Here is a 20,574-nt window from a genome sequence, read left to right on the forward strand (position 1 = left end):
TGCAGAAGCAACCTTCACCATGCTTTGTACCCAACAGACTTACCTGTGCAGGGGGGTGTTGACTGGTTACCTCACTGTTGCCAGGCGATGCCATTAGTGCACCTGCGATGCACTTGACTCTCGCTCCTGTTGCTGTATGTGAATTGTGCCAGCCGTGTGGGAATAAAACGAAGCCTTTCTGAGCTTTGTGGACGCCAGCCCTGCCTGACATCAACGTCCAAATTCAACCGAGCTCCGGAAACCTTTGGACTTACAAACACAACAGGAGCTGCAGTGGAAAACAGCAGCTTTTGCTGTTTGCAAGCTGAAAATTATTAATAAGAGTCTTAAGATTGAACAACTGTGAGCCCTCCAGGAGGCTACCATGTCCACTCAGGCCACAAGTTACTTGGAGTGATTCAATGGCTCTCGGGTGCGGCTTGAAGGAGTCCGGTTCTTGTGACCAGGAGGTTACACCTGTCACTCTGAGCAGTGAGGTCAGTATTGCTGAAACGCCGAAAAAGAAAACTTTAACGCACTGTCTAACGTGCTGTTTTTATTGCCTCATATTTCATAACGGACGTCCTTGTTTATGGAAACAGAAACTTCTGCTGCGGTTTTAAGCGTAAACTGAAATGTAAGGACATGAAAAACGGGCTTTCACATGGCTATAGTTTCATGCTAACTTTCAGGTTCCTGTACTCAAAACCCCTTCCTGTTATGAGTTCTTCAGCCACACTCGATTTCAGGGGTTTTAAAACCGTCTTGTACACGATTTCACAGAAGCTTTGAAAGGGGAACTCCTTCATATATGCAACAAAATATGGTTTCAACTTAATGGAAAAAAAAAGCTGCACGTATAAAAAGGCAGGTTGACGTGTTGCTGCCACTCATGTGTCAGAGTTGGCTTTTGGTATTACTTTGAAGATGAGTAAGAAAGGAAAAAGAAACCTGTGCTAAACATCAGAGAAGCCACTTAAAAACATAGAAAGATTAATAGTCTGTAGTACTGCAACGTATTTTAGAGGCCATAGACATGAAAAACGTTTTCAAAATCAATATGATGACCACTAGAAACTTTCAAAATACTAAGTTATACATGCACAAATTTTTTGTGTGACATTTACAGTGTTTGTACCTTTAAGACAGTAACATTATAATTTCTGTTGGGGGGTATAATTTTGAGCTTACTGAATTTTTTTGGTGTTTTTGTCAGAAATCCCCCCTTTTTTTTTATAGAGAGCTATAAAAAAAATGTATTGCAAAAAAGTTCTTAAATATATAGCCACCACTCCAAAACAATGGTGAAAGGTTTGGTTTAAAGCTCGACATTAAAATCGAGCTTTAAATTGTGGAAAGTTGCAAAGAAGCATGGCAAAAAAATAAATAACTAAAAATTAGTGCAGAGGTCTTCAAAGACATTCCTTAAAAGACTAATGCAGAATAAATGGTTATAGTAAATATTGACTACATACTGTAATGTAACACTGTAGCTTTTTTTTTTTTTTTTTTACTAAACAGTCAATACACTCTGAAAAGAAAGGCTGACTCTCTTTCAATAAAGTCTTCCACTAGTGTAGAAATAGTGATGTAATCAGAGCCAGGAGGGATTTCTGGAAAACATTTAGTCTAGTTTCATTACACAGTATCATGTTCAAAAGCTGCACTTTAGTTATAAAGATCAAATCATCAATGTTGTCATTAATAAACTTTACAAAATAAAAGGAGGCCTAAGAATGAGTCTTGGAGGACTCCATTAAAAAACCAAATTAGCTGGTAAATCTTCTGAGTCTGTCTAAAAAGTAACTCATGATCAACAAAAAATGGCTCTGGTCAACAAACGAGGAAGAACAATGTTGCTTCTGATCCAAAGCAATGAGGATTTCCAATTGTTTAAAATGTTCCTCATATGACCCAAATAAAGGAAGACATGCGACAGACTGTCCAGGATGAACCAGCACCTCCCGACCCCACTAGGGACAAGGATGAACAGAAAATGGATGGATAGAGGAAAATGGATGGATGGAGGAAGACAAAAGTTTGACTTTAGACATTACTGTAAGCCACAGCTTGTTGCAGTCAAACTCTGTTTTCAGATTCTAGGATTTTGGCAAAAATCCTAGAATCTGATTTCTAGAAAGTTTGGAACATCCCACAGATTTATGGATTTATGAAACTTACTGGGTTTCATTCTGCACTTTTCTCAAAAAGATAAAACATCATTATTTATTACTGATGATTTAGAAATTAAATGACGTTTTTGTAAACGTCATTTATAAAAATGTCTGTTTTCATAAAAGAGTGAAATCCAAAACTAACAGTTTATTTAGAAAAGCATTATTGCTATTATTATTATTATTTTTTTTACAAATCTCTGTTTCAGTAAATGAGTGTTGATGAATTTAGCCAAAGCAGTTTATAATTTAAACTGCAACGAAAAGTGTCAATTGAATGGGAAAGAAAAATATCACCAAATCCCATCTTTTCTTAACCAAGGTGTCAACCAAGGAACGTGACTTTGAACTCGTAGAGTCTCAAATTTATTTGCCTTTTGAAGTCAGATTATTATTGTTATCTCTCAAAAATTTTGCCCAGAGGAATGAAATAACAGCTACCTTACTGTAAGGATTATGTATGGCAACAATCTACTGGGAAACCACCTGAGATCTGAGATTTCCCCCTGATGAACCAAGACGTAACAAAAGCAAAACATGTTTTATATCATCTAAAGTTATGTTTAGATATCAGTAATTTATATTGGAGGCACACATACTGTAATTTCTTTTTGTTTTGTTGTTCTAAGCAGGTAGGAGCTGCTACACAAAATGTAGAACTACATATGAAGACGAAGCGCACCTGCAAGTGCTTGCTTGCCTCCCTCGTCGTCCTTATCGTCTTCCTTATAGCGGTCGCAGCCACACTGGCCTGGTACTTCCTGGGTGAGCGATTCTTTCTGTTTCTCAGTGTGGATTTATTCATCTTTGGCCAAGCAAATACTTTCAAATGTCTGAAATAAATAAAAAAAATTAAAAAAAAATCTCCTCAGTAAATCAAAAAAGTTCTATATTTTTTACATATCTTAAATGTGGTGAAGTACTGACTTCCCATGGATTCACCAAGTGTGGGGATGAACGGAGGAGTTAAGTGTGGCTGTGGTCAAGGCAAAAGTAGCACTTTTGTTTACTTATAAACTTTGTTGCTATATATAGTGACTGTCCAGACACCTACAGTGACTCTTAATGAAAAACAAAACAACAAGTAACAAATCTAGGGACTTTTTCTATGTGTTGTTGGAGACTTTTGGCTTTACTGTGTGACAATGATGGCATGTGAATCATTTGGTTTCTCTGCTGTTCCATTGAGATCGTTATCATTGTATGAAAAACTGTCTTCTTCTGAAGTTCGGTAGGCCACCGTCCATCTGTACTGCCTTTCCAATCAGCTGTAAGGCAAGTGCTTGGACTATGATAAAGACCTTTTGGTGGATATTATTCAGTAAAACATTTGGGACAAATTTTTTTTATCTTGTTTTCCCAATGAAAGTTGGGGTTTTGACCTGATGTCACATAAGTATGAACAATTTAAAATGTGCCAACAACTTATTGTCCATGTCTACAGATTACATTTTAATGTGTGTTGTTCTTTATCTGTGACAGAATACAGTGTTTGGACGTTAGAGCCTCGTGTCCAGCAGCAGTACACGGCTTACTTAACCATCGTCAACAGGAACTTCTCAGCAGATCTGGCCTGTCACAATAATCCAATGTTTAAGACTGAAGCAAAATATGTACAGAACACGGTGAGCAGGAAACACGGCTTTCTGTCGATACGGGTTCACACTAATGCATACAGTGTTGGTGATTCTGAGATGGACTGACACACAAAATGCACTTCCTGTCTTCAGAATAAATGTTCTCCGTTTACTTTCATTTATCAGTAGCTGCATTTCCATTAACCATAAAAGTGTGCAAATTGAAATTACAAAAATTAATTTGCTTAATGGAAACACGCCGACTTAAGGAAAGTCGGTCAAAACCTTGTTTTTTATCGAAATAAGTTTTCTGATAAAATAAAAAAGGTGCTAGGATGAGGTGTATCGAAATAATGTATTTTGCAAAACTGCAATGGAAACCCTTTTTTCGCATTACATGAGTAACATGATCAAAAGCCGGATGTTACTACTGGCGAAACGTCGAAGAAGACAAAAGGAAGTAGCATTTCATTTCTTATTTAATGGCAACATCGCATTTGTGAAATTGTGTTTCTTGGACATTAGTAGAATATAGATGAAGAATTTCACACTTTTGTGACGGAAACGCAGCTGATCACACTAAAATGTGGGAACGAAATCACACCCATTCAAAAAACAGGATTAAATAAAGGCTGCTGGATGTTAAATAATGTGGGTTTTTTTGTGTCTTTTAGTTAAAGAAGATCTTAAAAGCCTCATCTCTTTCCAGATACTTTAACTACACCACTGTCTTTGCATTTGGGTATGCGGGCCTTTGTTTTTCTTTAAGTAGTGGAGCAATAAAAGCTAAAACCAAAGTGATTCAACTTCTTTTTATAAAGCATACACCTAAAACCCACCTCAAAAGACAGTGGGTGGTGTCTAAAATCAACAGTGAAAAGTGCTGAAGAGTTACAGAGCAGTTTATTTTTATTCATTTATTTATTACTCATTTATTTTCTACTCTAATTTAAGACTTGTCTGTGTGCCTGCAGGCAGGGGAGTGTGGTGGCTCACTTCTGGATAGTGCTGTCGGTCCCCAGCAGTCACGTTGGAAAAGTCACAGTAGAGGAAGTCACCAGAAGCCTGGAGGACGGCCTCAGGTGGTACGGGAGTTCACAGCGCGGGGAGACGGCAAACGTCGATGGCTTCCTGTTCCACCTCCCTACGCTGTGTGTTACTGGTGAGACAAAGAGTCATGAATGAGATCATGAAACAGATCGTATTCCTGATATATTTTCGGTTTCATTTGTTTGTTTTTTTGTTCACCTCCCCACAGAAACTGACTCCAAAGTTGTAGAAGTTTTGACATCTTCGTTTGGTATCACGTCTTTCTTTTTTTCCATTTCTTCATTTTTTACTTTGTAATTTGTTAATTTTATTATCACTCTATCGGTTTGTTGTCACTAAGGGTACGAGTAATATGTTTTAGTCTTTCTTGTCATTAGGTTGGAATCAGTGTAGATTTTTATGTTTAGTGTCATTTTCCCATCATTTCTAAAATACATTTTATGTTTATCTTTCCTTCAAATCTTAAGAACAGAAATAAAATGGCGGTTCTTTTAAAATCACAACAACATTCCAACAGTAGATATTTATCTAAAGTTACAAGTTGTTTTATTTCATAGTCGTTTGTTGCTTTAAACAAGTTTTCTTTGGATGGCCTGAATAAAAATGGTTCTTTGGGTTGTAAATGTTGTAGACTCCTGGTTCAGTTGATAAAATCCCCCAAAAATATTAAAATACTCAAATTTGTAGCTGTAAAGTGAAACAAGTTCATATACTGAATTAGTATGAATATTTTCCCAACTCAGTGAAGATGGATAGATGCGTTTATGATAGAGATAAGGAAAATGTTTTACGTAAGACACAAACAGCTGGTTGATGTAATTTTAGGCTGATTTCATGAAAAACCACGAAGTAGAACAGAAGACAGAACAGCTGGCATTTTGTCATACCCTCCATGTTTTATTCAGCTGAATATTATCAAGGATTTATAAGTGGTCATTTAGCAAAGGCTTTTAGTCGAAGCAACTCAAAAGAAAAGAAAAACAAGATTTTGTGCAGTTAGAAGAGCCCTGGTTAGCATGTGGTACCAGACTAAGACATTGTGAGAAACTAATGCAAATATTATGGAATTACGTTCTGAAATAATTCAGTGTTCATTTTTCATCTCTTGATGAGCCCTCGAAGTGTAAATGAAATGTTTCTTCTTCTTCTAAGCATTTATTGTGAGTTCTGACTTCTTCGTCCTCAGACTGTTACCGTTACCAGAAGGTGGTGTCCAGCAGCCCCGTGGCTCTGCGCGGCCCTGAAACACATCGGCCCTCCTGCTTGTGGCACCTCCAGACCGACCCCGGGTCGCAGCTGGAGCTCCACATGGAGTGGCTGCTCCCCGAGTGCCGGGACCGGCTGGTGGTGTATGACTCCATCACCCCCTCCGATCACCATCTAATTACGTCGCAAGTTGATTTATTTATTTATTTTTCAACAAAACTAGTGCAAACTCGATTGCTTTAAGATCTGAGCTCCATAAAAGTCAAAATTCAAGACCTCAAAAAAAGAGCAATCATGTGGCTACATTTCAGCATTGTTTTCTGCTGAAGGGTGTACGGCTGCAGCAGACACGAAGACGTGGTGCGCGTGCTCTCATCCGGCGAGTGGATGACAGTGGTTTGGAAAAAAGGTCTTTACAATTACAAGGACCCATTTTCTTTGTCTGCACAAGCTTGGCCCCAACAAGGTAAGACTGAAGCTGTCAAACGTCCGAAAGAAATTGTTTATGCAGCCGTGATGTAGAGTTTTCAATTGAAACACATTCTGCTATTATGCTGCCGTCAAAAGCTGTGTTTCCATTACAAATGTGCAAAAGACGTTGACATTCCGCTAATGTGGAAAAAACTAAATTTTAGAATCACGGTGTTTCCACTGAACACGAAAAGCAATTAAAATCACATCACATGAGTAAGTTTCTTCACGCAATGTCATTAAAATAAACAAACATGACAGTAAGTTTGCTGAAGTACACAGTTTCATTAACAAACCAAGTGTAGCAGAATTCCTGAGTTTCATATCGCAAGGCCAAACGGATTTATAACCTAGATATTTTCTGCTTGGTATTCGCAGACTGCATCTTCTCCGTTCGGCTGGAGGAAGTTCAGGGGGTGCAGGGGACTCTGCAGACGCCTTTCTTCCCCAGCTTCTATCCTCCAAACACCAACTGTACCTGGACTTTCATCGTCCGTGTCCCTTCCATCCGTACCTCTACGTTGTGTCTCTTAACATGTAGTTAAAGTAAAAAAAAAAAAAAACACAAACATTTCCTGTTTTCTCTCAGATGCCCGGCACAGAGCTGGGTTTAGCTCTGGAGTTTGAAGGCTATGAGCTGAGCAGAGCCAGCTTCAACCAGGCCTGCACCCAGGGTCAGTGGGTCATCCAGAACCGCAGGTATGATCTGTTACAATCAGTCTGGACGTCCTTCTTTTTCCAGTGTTCAACTAAACTACAGGTTTAAACCACAAACAGAAATCTAATTATATTGTAAAGACCTTTCAGAATTATAAGTGACTTAAAATAAAAAAGTTATGCGTATGTTAATGTTAGTCAGGGAAAAAAACCAAACGTCTGGCTTCATGAATATTTCCGATCCTTTATAAAAAGGTATTTTTCAGTAAAGTCCAGATGCTGCACCGCTGAAGTAAAAGAGGCAGATTTATGGTCAAGGCCCACTTCTTTGTTTTTCTTCCTCCATTTAGACTACACTAGGGGTTGAACCAATTAGTCGACTAGTCGACTAGTCGACTCTAGGACATCTCGCGAGTTTTTACATTTCATGTCGACTAGTCGCAGTCATGTGATTGCCGGTGGTGACAGCCTGTGCTGATCTGACAGCACAGTAGGCTATACGTCACAAGACACAAGAAAAATAAGTTAATACATTAGTTTAAATGATATGTAGATGGATGCATATTTGTGGTTTTACAGTGTTTTTAAAAGGAGATGGAGTTGCAGCTGCAGTCAACTACAAAACACGAGCCTAAAACTTCGCCCCCTTCCCGCTAAGGATGTCACTTAGCCGGCTCATGAAAGTGTCTTTGTCACAACTAATACATTATGATGTTATGTTGTTGATTAAATAAAGATCTGTGGTAATGCCATCTAAAAGATGTGCGTTTCCTTTTGAATGTTGGTTTCCCAGCAACTTATTATTTATCATAAACTATCCCGATGTTTTGTTGTTTCACTTGTTGCTGTTCTGTGTAAATGCCGTATTTTTCCGTGAAAACGGGTAATAAAGCCTGTACGTTACTCCAAAGTTTGCGTCTTGCGTTGCTATGACATCACAACGACTAGACAACTCGACATCGACTCGACTTTTATCATGTTGACGTTGACTAGAAAATATCTTAAATCGTTCAATCTGCTGAGTCAGCAGAGCTTCCTGCCGCGCATCGGGCGGAGGAGAAGCAGGTGGTTTCGTTGAATTCAGCTGTAACCAAACGGGATCCGTTCATAACAAGTTTGGCTTGTGATATTCCAAAAGCACCATGTAGTCAGTGTGATAATTTGACTCCTATAGTAACTATCCAGAGATCATCAGCATCAGCCGGTGTTTAGAAAAAAAAAAAGTCAGACCCGACTTTGTGCAACAAACTTTTCCCCGCTGCTCACGAAGAATGATCTGTTTATTGCTCTTTTAATTCTCCATAATAGACTTAGTAAAAGCAGGAGAAGGGGATTGTGTGTGTGTGTGTGTGTGTGTGTGTGTGTGTGTGTGTGGGGGGGGGGGGGTTAATATTTGCCATGAAAATAGCTAATAAAGCCTCCAAGTAGTTGTGAAGGGGTTTTGCGCTTACGTCACTATGACGTCACCGCGACTAGTCGACATCGACTCGACTATTATCATGATGTAGTCGACCTTAAAAAATATGTAGTCGTTCAACCCCTAGACTACACATGCAGGTGGCAGCTAAAAGGCTAGTAGAACTTACAAAAAATAATCTAACTGGATTTTTCACATTAGTTGCAATCACATTAAATTATGTCCATGTGCCAAAACATTTACTATTTCACAACTTCTTTAGAGCCTGACTGAATCCAATTCGTTTTCTAAAATATGTTTTTGTAACAACTTCAATTATTTTTCAAGAATTTTTTTTTTAAATCATTCTCAAGAAGTGAGGGGACTTTCACAGTGGTCTGAACACAAGGTGGCACTATTGTCTCACTAATGCATCCTAATACTATCTAGTGACCTTTTTATGTTGTTTTTAACCTGCAGGTTTCATTTTCTCATCTTTATCTACAGAATCCGTTTTGATCAGTCAGAGGCAAAAATTACATCAATCTGTTTGGATAAAAATATATGATTTTCATTTTACATACCGTCTAGCTTTGGTTGTTAAAAACTGCTCAGGTATGTGAACATTAAACGCTTGACTGTGTGGGCGTGTGTGTGTGTGTGTGTGTGTGTGTGTGTGTGTGTGTGCGTGTACATGTGTGTTTGTGTATTGTGAATAGAAAATAACTAATAGTGTTGTATTTTCTATCTTTTTTTATTATTGTATGTCCATTTTTGTAACTAGTCAAGACACTGCAGATGCAAATTAGCTTTTGCAATAATCTGGTTCAGTGCATCAAATGGCAACATTTATGTTTGAGTTCTTCATTGTGCCTTTTTTATCACTATAAAAGAAACGATGCTGGTTGAATTCTCAGGCTGTGCGGTACCAGAGGTCTGCAGCCGTACTGCGAACGCCTCTCCCTGCTCACAAACTCCACCACCGTCGTTATGACCTCTGAGGTGTCGCTGACCGGGCCGGGCCTTCAGGTTCACTACAGCATCTTTAACCTTTCCGACCGTAAGTCGCAGATGCAGGAAAGATTCCCGAGAAGAGACCCTTTGTCCAGCGTGAGTTTTGGTTGTTGTCTTGTGTGTGTGCAGCGTGTCCAGGTCGGTTCCTGTGCTCTGTGAACGGACTCTGTGTCCCTCTGTGTGACGGAATCAAGGACTGCTCCAACGGACTGGATGAGAGGAACTGTGGTATAAAGTTTAGATTTTAAATTCATAACTGCATACATCATCGCGGCCTTTCAACAAGGGCGAATAGTTACACACTGTCAAATCTATAACTGAAATACTCAAATACTCTACAGAGACGCATCAGTGTTCTGCTGCCATTTCTGGTCCAAAGACCCAGATGCCAGCAGGAGCCTTTAAAAACTCTGATACAGATCTCAGAATCTTTTGCTGTTTGTAGTGAAGCTTACCAAATTGTTGAATGCATTATTAATATTTAATAATTTATTCAACGCACTTTTTAGTGTGTTGAATAAATTAACAACACACTATAAGATAACTAGTTCATTGATTTATAAATGTCACCAAAATAAATATTTAAACATCAAGTTAAATGTTTAACCAACTTTATATTTACCTCCACTTTAAATATGATTGGTGTTTCCACACCTTTTGAAAAAAAAGGATTTATTTATTTTTTTTATTACAGGCTGAGTAACTCAAATAATTGTGCAAACAGCACCTCATACGGCACCAAATGTATTTATTTAAAAAATCTATGCATTTAATTTTTTATCAAAAGTAAAGAGTAATTACAATGTTTTATTAGATGTGCAAAGTGATACTTTATCATTTGTGTTTCAGTGTGTGTGGCACAGTACACGTGCCCCGAGGACAGCCAGTGTGTCGACTATTATAAAGTGTGTGACCAACACCCAGACTGCCCCGAAGCCTCCGACGAGATGAACTGCACTGACGGTAACACTCTGACCTCCAATACTCACACACACACATTAGAAGGCGTCACAGCATGAAGAAAATCTCCCTTTCCTTTACTCTTTGCAGTGAAGTATTTCAAAGCAAGTTGTTTGGGTTAATTAGACGTGGAACATTAAGTAAGAAAATCTCTCCTCGTTTGCTATCCTGAACAGCGTCGGGTTCTGTGTGTGGGTCTGTTTGTGCGTTCAGGGGTAGAGTGTGCGGATATGACCTACGTCTGCGCTGACGGCACGTGCCTGAAGAAGCCGAACCCAGAGTGCGACTCTGTCACCGACTGTCCCGACGCCTCGGATGAGAATCGATGCGGTGAGATCAGACGACGTTTCATAAACTAATCAGGTTTTTATCATAAGTATTCTGTGGATGTTATCAGGGTAGCATTTTGTTTATGCATGTGTAACTTTTAGAATTAAATAATATTCATTGTTTTCATTTTAAAGGGATAGTATTATGTAAAAAAGAAAAAAAAATATATATATATATATTTAGCTTTACATCATGTTGTAATGTTATTCTTTTGATCTCCCTTGGCAACCATTCAGCTGTTCAAAACGCCTGGCTGGACCTAGCTCCGCCTTCGAGACGCAGCTCCTCCTTTGAGCTGCAGTTTCCAGGCTTCCAAAAACTGAAAGCTTGTTTCAGATTTGTGGTTCATAAAAACTGAATGCTGCTTCTCTATGTTTGATTCTGGTTCTGGGGCTGCGGAGCAAACCAGGAGCAGAGGACCTGAGAGGTCCGGAAGGGTTGATACCATGACAACAGGTCTTTAATGTATGCTGGTGCTAAGCCGTACAGTGATTTATAAACTAACAGAAGTATTTTAAAGTCTATTCTTTAAAGCTTTAAAACCTTCCACTAGTTAAATATAAGGCTGAACTCTAAATGTTACTGAGTTCATAGTGACGGAGTAAAACTCCAACAGTTTCAGTTGCCACCTTCTGCTCATGAAAACTTTATAGCTTGTTTGAGTAAACGTTTCCAAATAAGGCTGGCTCCTTCAATGTAAATGCTTGAAAGCAGCCATAAAGGAAACGCAGTCAGAGCTTAAAAGCCCCCATGTATTAGAACAATGCAATACTTGGCCTTAATAAATAAATCCATCACATTTTAAATTAGGTCGTTGAGATGTTTCTGATGAGTTATCTGAGGATTTTGCAGCGGTGCAAAAGCTTGTTTACATTTACATTTTTTTTCAAGTTAGAGCCAAACACCAATCTATTTTATGAAGACATGTTGTGATAGAACCATATAAAGTACACAGTTGTGAAGTGGATAAAAAATACTATGTGCTAAACAAATCTGAATAGTGTGGCGTGTACATCTATTGAGCTACTTTAAATACAATACCCCTGAATTAGATCCAGTCAGTGGACCTGATAAGTGTAATTTCCAGGGACAAATTAGTGAAATTTAAGGGTTGTAAACAATAACCCAAGCTGTTTACCAATAGTAAAACAATTCACAAATAATAAACTGTAAATTGTTTTGCAATTTGTTTATCAATGTAAAATTACGCAGCCGTCATAACACAACTGCAGATGTGTCAAGATTTAGCTTTCTCCATGGACAAGCAGGTCTAGGAGAGCATTAACCCAGTAAGGGGGTCCTGGGATCTGGTGGGGAAAAAGATCCCAAAGCTCACTTAGCACAATTTGCTTTACAGAACAAATACAAATAGTTATCGACACACAAATCAGCCTTTCATACATTGACAGGGGAAAAAAGCTGATGTCAAAGCCAGAAAAATTCAATGTTTCATTTAGCAACAAGCACTGTGGGACACATTTAACATGTACAGGTGTTTTTGTTTCAAGCTTTTTGGTTTGGTTTGTTTCCTCTCTTCCTGCAGGTATAAAGCAGATATCTAGCCTGTTATTTTGTATTGTTTCTGTGCTTATTTTCCTTTAAACCTTTCTGCAAACGTTTTTTTGTCATTTTCTTTCCCATCTCAATATCTATTACATTTGAAATAAACCCAAAGCAATTTCTAATGAAGCTTTATATGAAGTAGACATCATAGTAAAAGCAGTAATGCTCCACTTGTGAAAGTAAATCTGTTGGACTCAGTCAACTGAGAGAAAGTGACGCTCAGTGAAGTAAAAGTATCTCTGACAGACCATGAAGAAGAGAGTTTTAACTGTCATTGCTCTTGATAGTTATGTTTCTTATCAGTAGTTTTTATATATAGCTAAATAAAGGTTAATAGTGAAAGATGGAGGTGGAAGTGTCATTTCCTTAGATGTTAAAGTTATCTTCTACTTTTTGTTATATTAAGTTCTCAAAAGAAGTTTGTAGCTGCGACGAAGCAAAACGTGAAAGTTTTAGAGGATATGAATCCTTTTTCAAGGTGTTTTTTTCAATGTCTGCCCGTGTCCAGAATGTGGCCTGAGACAGTTCTCCACCCGCATCGTCGGGGGCAGCGACGCCTCACAGGGGGAGTGGCCCTGGCAGACCAGTCTGCAGGTGCGAGGGACCCACATTTGCGGAGGAGCGCTGATCTCCAGTCAGTGGGTGGTGTCGGCCGCCCACTGTTTCTACGACGACAGGTGAGTGCCAACAGCAAACAGACAACCTGAGGCGCTTTGTTGTTGGACGTGTCATGTTTTCACTCTGCCAACACTTTGAAGGACGCTCTTTCATTTCCCTGTTTCCTAAATCAGGATCTTTAGTTTTTTTCTTTTAAACTCCCTCCATGTTTGGCTGAAGTGATGGATAAAACTAAGGATGTAGGAGTTAGAACCGTCTCAGAGTGAGTGAGGGAGTGATGTGACTGAGTGCATTTCTGGTCTGATCTGCACCTGTCTCTCAAAAGCAACTTAACCGGGATCAAACAAATTATGGCAACGTTTTGCAGGGGGATTAACGCCTCTTTAAAATTTACTTGGGAAGGATTAAAAGCTTTTCGAGTTGTACTGTTTACGATTGTTTGATTGATATCGATCAAAAATCAGGGTTGGACACAGTGGCTTCCAGTTTTTCTTTCTTTCTACCAAAAACTGGATGAAAAAAATCTTCTGTCTAATGCTTTGGTCTCACCTGGCCCTTTATTTGAAGGACAGTTTTGTTCACAGAGACTTAATATTTCATTTTACTTGCCGTTTCTGTTGTTTAATGTATTTATTTTTGATATATAAAACGTCTTCCGGTTCCAGTGTTAAATGTTCATTGGAAGTTACATTTACTTATCTTTGAGAATGTGCTTTTGCAATACTATCTATTATATTATTTGAAAATAGTCTCAAAGCAGTACTATTACGTTTTATCGCGATAACTTCTGTGACAATCTATGGTTCTGGAGTATTTGTCACCGTGACACCGTGTCTCTGATACTCCCACTGCAGTGTGTACTCCCCCTCGGTCTGGACGGTGTATCTGGGTAAACTGCTGCTGAACCGCAGCAGCTCCATAGAGGAGGTGGCTCGGGTTCAGCAGATCCACCTCCATCAATACTACGACAGCGAGTCCCACGACTACGACCTCGCCCTGCTGAAGCTGGACCGGCCCGCGTACGCACTGCTGACCGGACACGCTCGGCCCGCCTGCCTGCCGCCGGCCACCCACCAGCTGGAGCCGGGCCTGCTCTGCTGGGTCACCGGCTGGGGAGCACAGCAGGAGGGAGGTGAGCTGGCCAACGGGTCGGAGATCTCGGGCAGAAAGCAGAGCGGCCAAGGAATAGAAACAAAACCAAAATACTACCGTGTCTGGAAAGATTACATCACTCAATTCAAGGTGTAGATAATCTGGAAAAAGATTAAAGCTGAAACAAATTGGATGGGGTGACATGGCAATGACGTAAAACGTACTGCTAAATTGAATTTAAAAATGATGTGGCCAATTCTGACCTAAAATCCCAGATCCTTCATTTCACTGAGATGCTGCATGACAAGATGTCAAATTTATTTTTATTTTGCTTGATATCAAGATCATGAATGTTTTCATAGGGCCGTTAGTGGAAGAATGTATTGGCAAAACCAGCTAAACTGTTAAAATATGAACAAATAGCCGTCTCTGCATTCGATAAGAACTTAAAATTAGATAATGTTGAACATGTTTCTAAATTAACGCCGTAAAACTAGTGATTTTAACTGCAAAAAAGTGAAAATCTAAAATTTTGTGGCGCTATTTTGGAAATATTTGCAAGGAGTCTTTATGATATTTTTGCCACATTGATCTCAGACTTTAACTTGACTACCAGTGAGGCTGAGGAAGAAGAAATAATACTGCAGGTGGGAGCCAGCAGTGACTTTCACCCAATGTCTTTCACACTTCTTGTGAAATAGAGGAAGTGATAACAAAGTGATCCTGATGTCTGACCTCTGACCCCCTGCAGGCAATGCCAACAATGTGCTGCAGAAAGTGGACGTTCGCCTGGTCAGTGAGGAAGCCTGCGTTCGCTCTTACGGCTACCTAGTCACTCCCAGAATGCTTTGTGCTGGTTATCGTAGTGGAGGGAAAGACGCCTGTCAGGTACGAACATATAAACACAACACTAAGTGTTTGCTAACCAATTTGCATTGGTTTCTTTCTATTAGCAAAGAAAAAACTACAGGCTGTGAACCACAGAACCCCTCTGTGTTTCTGACCAAAAGAACTTTTTTTTCCTCTCTGTACTTTTTGATGTTTTGACTAAGTTTTAGTAACATTGGGTGAACAGAAACACATCGGTTTGGTGACATGCAGAAATTAGACACTTGTCCACTGCCAACTGAATAAGTAAAAACCCTTTGATTTAAAACAATGTTCTATAAGTGAAACGTTCATATAGATTGCACATTCAAACACCTTTTACAGATCAGTCCACGTACTCAGTTCCCAAAAGGAAAATGGAAATTTGCTCAAAGTCTTACTTTTACAGTTGCTTTCTAAATTACTTACACTTCTTTACCAATTGTACAGTTCCGTTGTTTTCAAAATCTGTTTGAGTTAAATAAATAAATGTATTTTTGCTAAATGACAGAAAACTTAGCAAGAATATTTTGTAGAATTTCTTTAGTAACTTTCCTCAAATTCAAACATTCAGTGTCAGTCTGTTTTGGGTCAAACCTTCTAAGGTTTTCTTCCTCAAGCTTCTCACAATAGTTTGCTGGAGTTCTGGCTCATTCCTCCTGAAAGAACTGGTGGAGCTATTTGTAGGCCGCCAATCTCACACACGCCTTTTCAGAGATTTCAACAACTTCTCCAAACTTTTGAATTCCAGAAAAGTTACAAGAAGAAAAAAAAAGCTAAACAATATTCCTGACAGGTTTTCTGGCATTTGCCAGATAGAAGCAATTTTAGTAATTCTTATAAGCTAAAACAAAAGAAGTCTGGTCTGATTTCACTTCAGACACTAAGAAAAAAAAAAAAAAAATATATATATATATATATATATATATATGTGTGTGTGTGTGCGTGTGTGTGTGTGTGTTCTTACTCGGTGTATGTTAATATCTGGTTTCAACCATACCTCAAAAAACATAAAGATGATTCCAGGAAGTCTTGACTAAATTAACTTTTCTGACTTTTATTTGCAAATCTTTTTGAAAATGATGTCATATTCTTGATTTATTATTATATAGTTATTTGTGTCATTAATAACTATAAACATTAAAGCTATTGTTAGTGACTTGACAAAATGTGACAAGGTTCAAGGTGTAGAAATAATTTTGTAAGGTACAACTATATAAAATACATTGTTTCAGTTGCGGTAATCTGTCACAAGATGCAGGCTAATTTGAGTTTAAATTCTAATACTAAAGAGACGTAACAGTGTTCCACAATGAAATCCCGCTGAATAATAACTAATTTACCTCTTTTAGACAGCATAAGGATATTTGTGTGATATTTCTCCTTCGTTCTTTAATTCTGTGACTGTCTGTGCCAGGGGGACTCTGGAGGGCCCCTGGTCTGCCAGGAGCCATCAGGGCGCTGGTTCTTGGCCGGAGTGGTGAGCTGGGGCAAAGGCTGCGGCCGTCCAGATTACTACGGCGTCTACACCCGCATCACCAGACTGACCGACTGGATCAAGCAGGTCATCAGCAGCCCGTAAATCACTGGGGATCAGTCCCACAGCGGGCATGCGTGAGTTTCAACCAATCAGAGAAGCCTCTGGGTAAAACGGTGAAGACTTCTGTTTAAAAGTTGTCAAGTAATGAAGCTTATATCATTATTTATTTTATCCAGCTGTTTATTTTAAAACTAATTTGGACAATTTTTGTCCCTATTACTTTTGAATCCCGTATTCTGATAATATATATGATTTTTTTCCCCCTGGAACATCTATTTATTTGTAATAAACAATACAGAGCAGGAGAAAAACTACATGAAAATGCTAACAGCTGAGAGGAAAATGTAGGATGAGAATTTTATGCTTTCAGAACAAATCCTTAAAAATGTGTTTATATTTATGTACATATGGTTCTTGCCCAGGGCGACACTGCCTATGGGAGACCACAATGGAAAAAGAACCAAACAAATCTGTGTATTCTAGCCTAATTGTGTTTTGTCGTTTATGAATATGTCCAGTCAATTAGGAGTGACTGCCCCCTGGTGGTGAACACAATGAAAGCACTGAAAGAATAAATTTGAATATGACTGATGTTGGATTAAAATTACGTTTAAAAATAACATCCTAAATAGCCATTAAACATATCTTCTTTTTTTATATAAAGCCCATATTTCTGTATTAAACATGTTTTTTTAATGGCTGATGGAACATTCTAAATTAAAATGTCATGTTTTCATTTGCTGTAAGCAGAAATCATCATAATTAGCAGAAATAAAGGCTTTCTAACATCCATTTGTGTGTAATTAATCTAAATAATGTGATAAAGTTCCTGAAGCAAATGGACTTTTCAATAATATTTAATATTTATCAAATGGATCTTTGCACTTGATATTTGTTATTTCACTGAAGTATCTAGTTTGAAGGTTATGAATAAACACAAAATAAAAGGTCTACTCTATTTTTAAAGTGTAGACAATATTTCATTCACTCCAGCTCAAATTCTACACTTTTTAAATCATCCATTCATTCATTAAATATATAAAATGAATGGCCGGTATGGCCAATATGAGATCTATATTTTAGCAAGTTTTTCACAATGTTCCATAAAACCCACTTTAGCAGAAGCAACAACAGCATTTGTCACTGGCATCAACTTCATACACCTCCATCCGGAAGTTCCCTCGATGCACATCTGTTTTTACAGGTTTATAAAGAAACAAACATTAATTTGCTTTAAAAGCTTTTTTGGCTGCTCATGCTTCATACATCTTCATCACACTTAATGTGTTTCTCTTTACCTCGCATGTCATTTATATCAAAGATTCTTCTGAGTGCCTCCAAAAGACAGCCAAAGCACCACAATTAGTCCTTTCACCACAGTTTGAGAACCATCTCCAACAAACACTTTCAGACCTAAATGTAAAATTTTGTAATTTGTCACAGTGGAAAGTAAATTCACCTGAAGCATTATGCAAGCAAACAGCTCTGGACATGAATACTAACATCATTCCTCGAGCCGTGACGCCGGTATGATGAAAACTTCAGCCGTTCACACACCAGAGAGTAACGGCGCTCTCAGTTGAAAATCTAAGAATCTGCAGCCAAGAACATCCATCTCTATGATATTTTGTTAATTAAAATACAGTGCTAATGTGAGGTGTAACGCCTACATTAGCACGCCAGCTGTTTATTCATTCTGGCTGAACTTTGTTAGCAAGGCTTTGTTTCAAGCAGACTTGTTTCATTTCAGATATTTCTGCATTTGTCTGATGCTTCTCTCTCTGTGGAAACGAGTCCCTATCCGCAGGGAAAGTTTCCTCATCCATAAGTTCCCATATTGAGCTTTTGCTAGGCTGTAAACCCTTGCAGAGGTTTTGCTCTATGAAGCACAACTACAGCCACAAAACATGACTTCAGTGAGCACAGACACGATCAACCATAACAACTGCTTCCAGTGATGTTTGAATTAGCCACAGTTTCCTGTTTGGTGTGTTTCAAAAGGCCGTGATGGCTGGGATAAATTTGTAAAACTGTAAGTGAACAAATATTTCTAAGGGTGCGTTCACACCAGCCCTGTTCAGTCGGCTTTCATCAAACTCTAGTCAAGTCCGGTTTGTTTGGTGGAGGTCTCAATGGGAAGAGGCCCACTCTAGTTCACCGAAAAACTTAGGAAGCAGGGCATTCTGGGTAATTACAGCCAAAACAAATATGCTAGGCTAGCGACAGCGAGAGAAATGGTCTTTTACTAACAGACAAATCCTACAGCTGCTAAAATCTGACACCACTCCATTTATGTTTACATTTCATGAAGAAGGAAGTTGCATTCATGTCTCCTTCTGTGGTTTTTTTGTCGTTTCTTTCAGTAGCTCTTGTTGCAGCCCCAACAGAGGCCAGTAGGGGAAAAGCTTTTTTAAAGGGTTTGGTTCATTTAACACTGTGAAGGCAAACCGCACCAGCTGAAAATGTAACAAATGTTGGAAATTTGGTCCCAAATCGAACTGAGTCTACCGGACTATCAGGTGTGAAAACAGCCTAAGCACAAGTAAAAAAATTATTTACCTCAGGTTTCTGGTGAAAAACAAGTAGATAATTCTTGAAATTTAGACTGGACTAGGTTCATAAGCAAGCAGGGGAGAGCATTTATCTTATTGTTTATCATTTATCAGGATAAATTTCTTCTTTTTGTTTATCATTGTCACAGGATTTATAATGATGTTTTAAGAAAAACCAAGAAATTGTTTAAATGGTCAGGATTATTATATTTACTATTTTTCACCATGATTAGTTCAATAAAGGAGTATCAAATTAAAATATGACTAAATATGTGTATTACAAATGAGTATGCTTTTCAAGAGCAGACCAAAAGATTTAATAAATTGTTCTTATAGTGACTTTTATTATCCCAATAGTACAAGAAAATATTGTGATAAAACTCATATTACCCACTCACATAAGCAAAGCATTGATAATACTACATGGCCTCAGACTGTCTGCAAAGGCAATTTAGATTTTTATCATTAAAAACATTGCCTTCACATGTATCTTAACCAGTTAGTGCATAAAGTGAAACAGACTCCCCATTCCACACAAATCACCAGATATTCTGATAAAAAGTTCAAGCTCACCTCCAAAAATGTAAGACTTCTGCAACAAAAAAAAAAAAAATAAAAAAATAAAAAAAATAATAATAATAATAATAATAATAATAAAAATTGTGTGTGTCTGGGTTTGTTGTGCTGCATAATCGACTGTGCCAGACTCAGCCTTGGGGAGGTTAATCATTTCTGTGCCACTGATAGACAGCTATGCTAAAAAGAGTGGCAGCTGGGGAGGAGAAGTAAACAGATCGTTCTGCCAAAGGGTGGCCAGAAGCTCCTTCAGATTTATCCTCAGCTGGATCAAATCACCAGATATGTGGGAATACAGACTCATATAAATGAGCGAATAATGCAGAGAATAAATTAGCATTGCAAACCAAAAACCAGTAAAAAGTGGGGTGTTTAGTAAATATTTGGCATGGACGCAGCTTGTTGCTCTGTTGAATTTTCTTTTTCTTTTTTTTTTAAGGCAATTATGAAAGACGAATTTGGTTTAATTAAACCTAATGAGGCATAATGATGCTCGTCATTACCAGACTCAAGCTCTCCTTTCATGCACTAACTACAATATTTATGAGCCAATTTCAGCATATTTCCATGAGTTACACTTGGAATTAAAGGGAAGGAGCTTGTATCAAGTGACACGTCATTTCATACACTGCGTATATACAGAGAAAACAATGCTTTGAATTTTAGCACCGACGTGTAGGTTTCACTTCTGGATGGATTGATGTTAGCAGGAAGTGGAGAGGAAAACTCCCCTCAAAATGTCTGTTACCTTTCACAGATAAATGAAACTCTTCTTTATCTTCATCATTAAACAAAACAAATCAATCCATAGCACAAAGAAGCAAAAGCTTGTTAGCTTTGTAAAATTATATTAACAGGTAAATGGTGTTGAGTGAAGAGATAAGCTTGTATTTTACCCAAAAAGAGGATAAATCCTGATATGACTGGAAACATTAAAGGGGTAGTGTTATGT

General features: G+C 38.3%; 1 protein-coding gene across 2 annotated transcripts; it reads left to right on the forward strand.

The window, feature by feature from the left end:
• Positions 1-46: 46 nt before the first annotated feature.
• On the forward strand, positions 47-17,286 carry LOC122830323 (transmembrane protease serine 6). 2 transcript variants are annotated; one of them, XM_044115579.1, is made up of 18 exons: positions 47-476; positions 2,786-2,918; positions 3,636-3,778; positions 4,405-4,472; positions 4,705-4,892; positions 4,989-5,030; positions 5,967-6,171; positions 6,316-6,452; positions 6,836-6,948; positions 7,047-7,156; positions 9,428-9,570; positions 9,654-9,752; positions 10,374-10,487; positions 10,698-10,814; positions 12,886-13,054; positions 13,850-14,127; positions 14,839-14,975; positions 16,372-17,286. In XM_044115579.1, exons 1-18 carry the CDS (start codon positions 402-404, stop codon positions 16,534-16,536), a joined length of 2,436 nt encoding a protein of 811 aa, XP_043971514.1. In that variant the 5' UTR covers positions 47-401; the 3' UTR covers positions 16,537-17,286. The 2 variants fall into 2 exon arrangements, with proteins under 2 accessions (XP_043971514.1, XP_043971515.1); XM_044115580.1 differs by lacking the exon at positions 4,989-5,030 and having other exon boundaries at positions 16,372-17,189.
• Positions 17,287-20,574: the final 3,288 nt, after the last annotated feature.

This window comes from Gambusia affinis, linkage group LG04 (assembly GCF_019740435.1).
Source record: "Gambusia affinis linkage group LG04, SWU_Gaff_1.0, whole genome shotgun sequence".
In the NCBI taxonomy this organism is placed as follows: Eukaryota; Metazoa; Chordata; class Actinopteri; order Cyprinodontiformes; family Poeciliidae; genus Gambusia; species Gambusia affinis.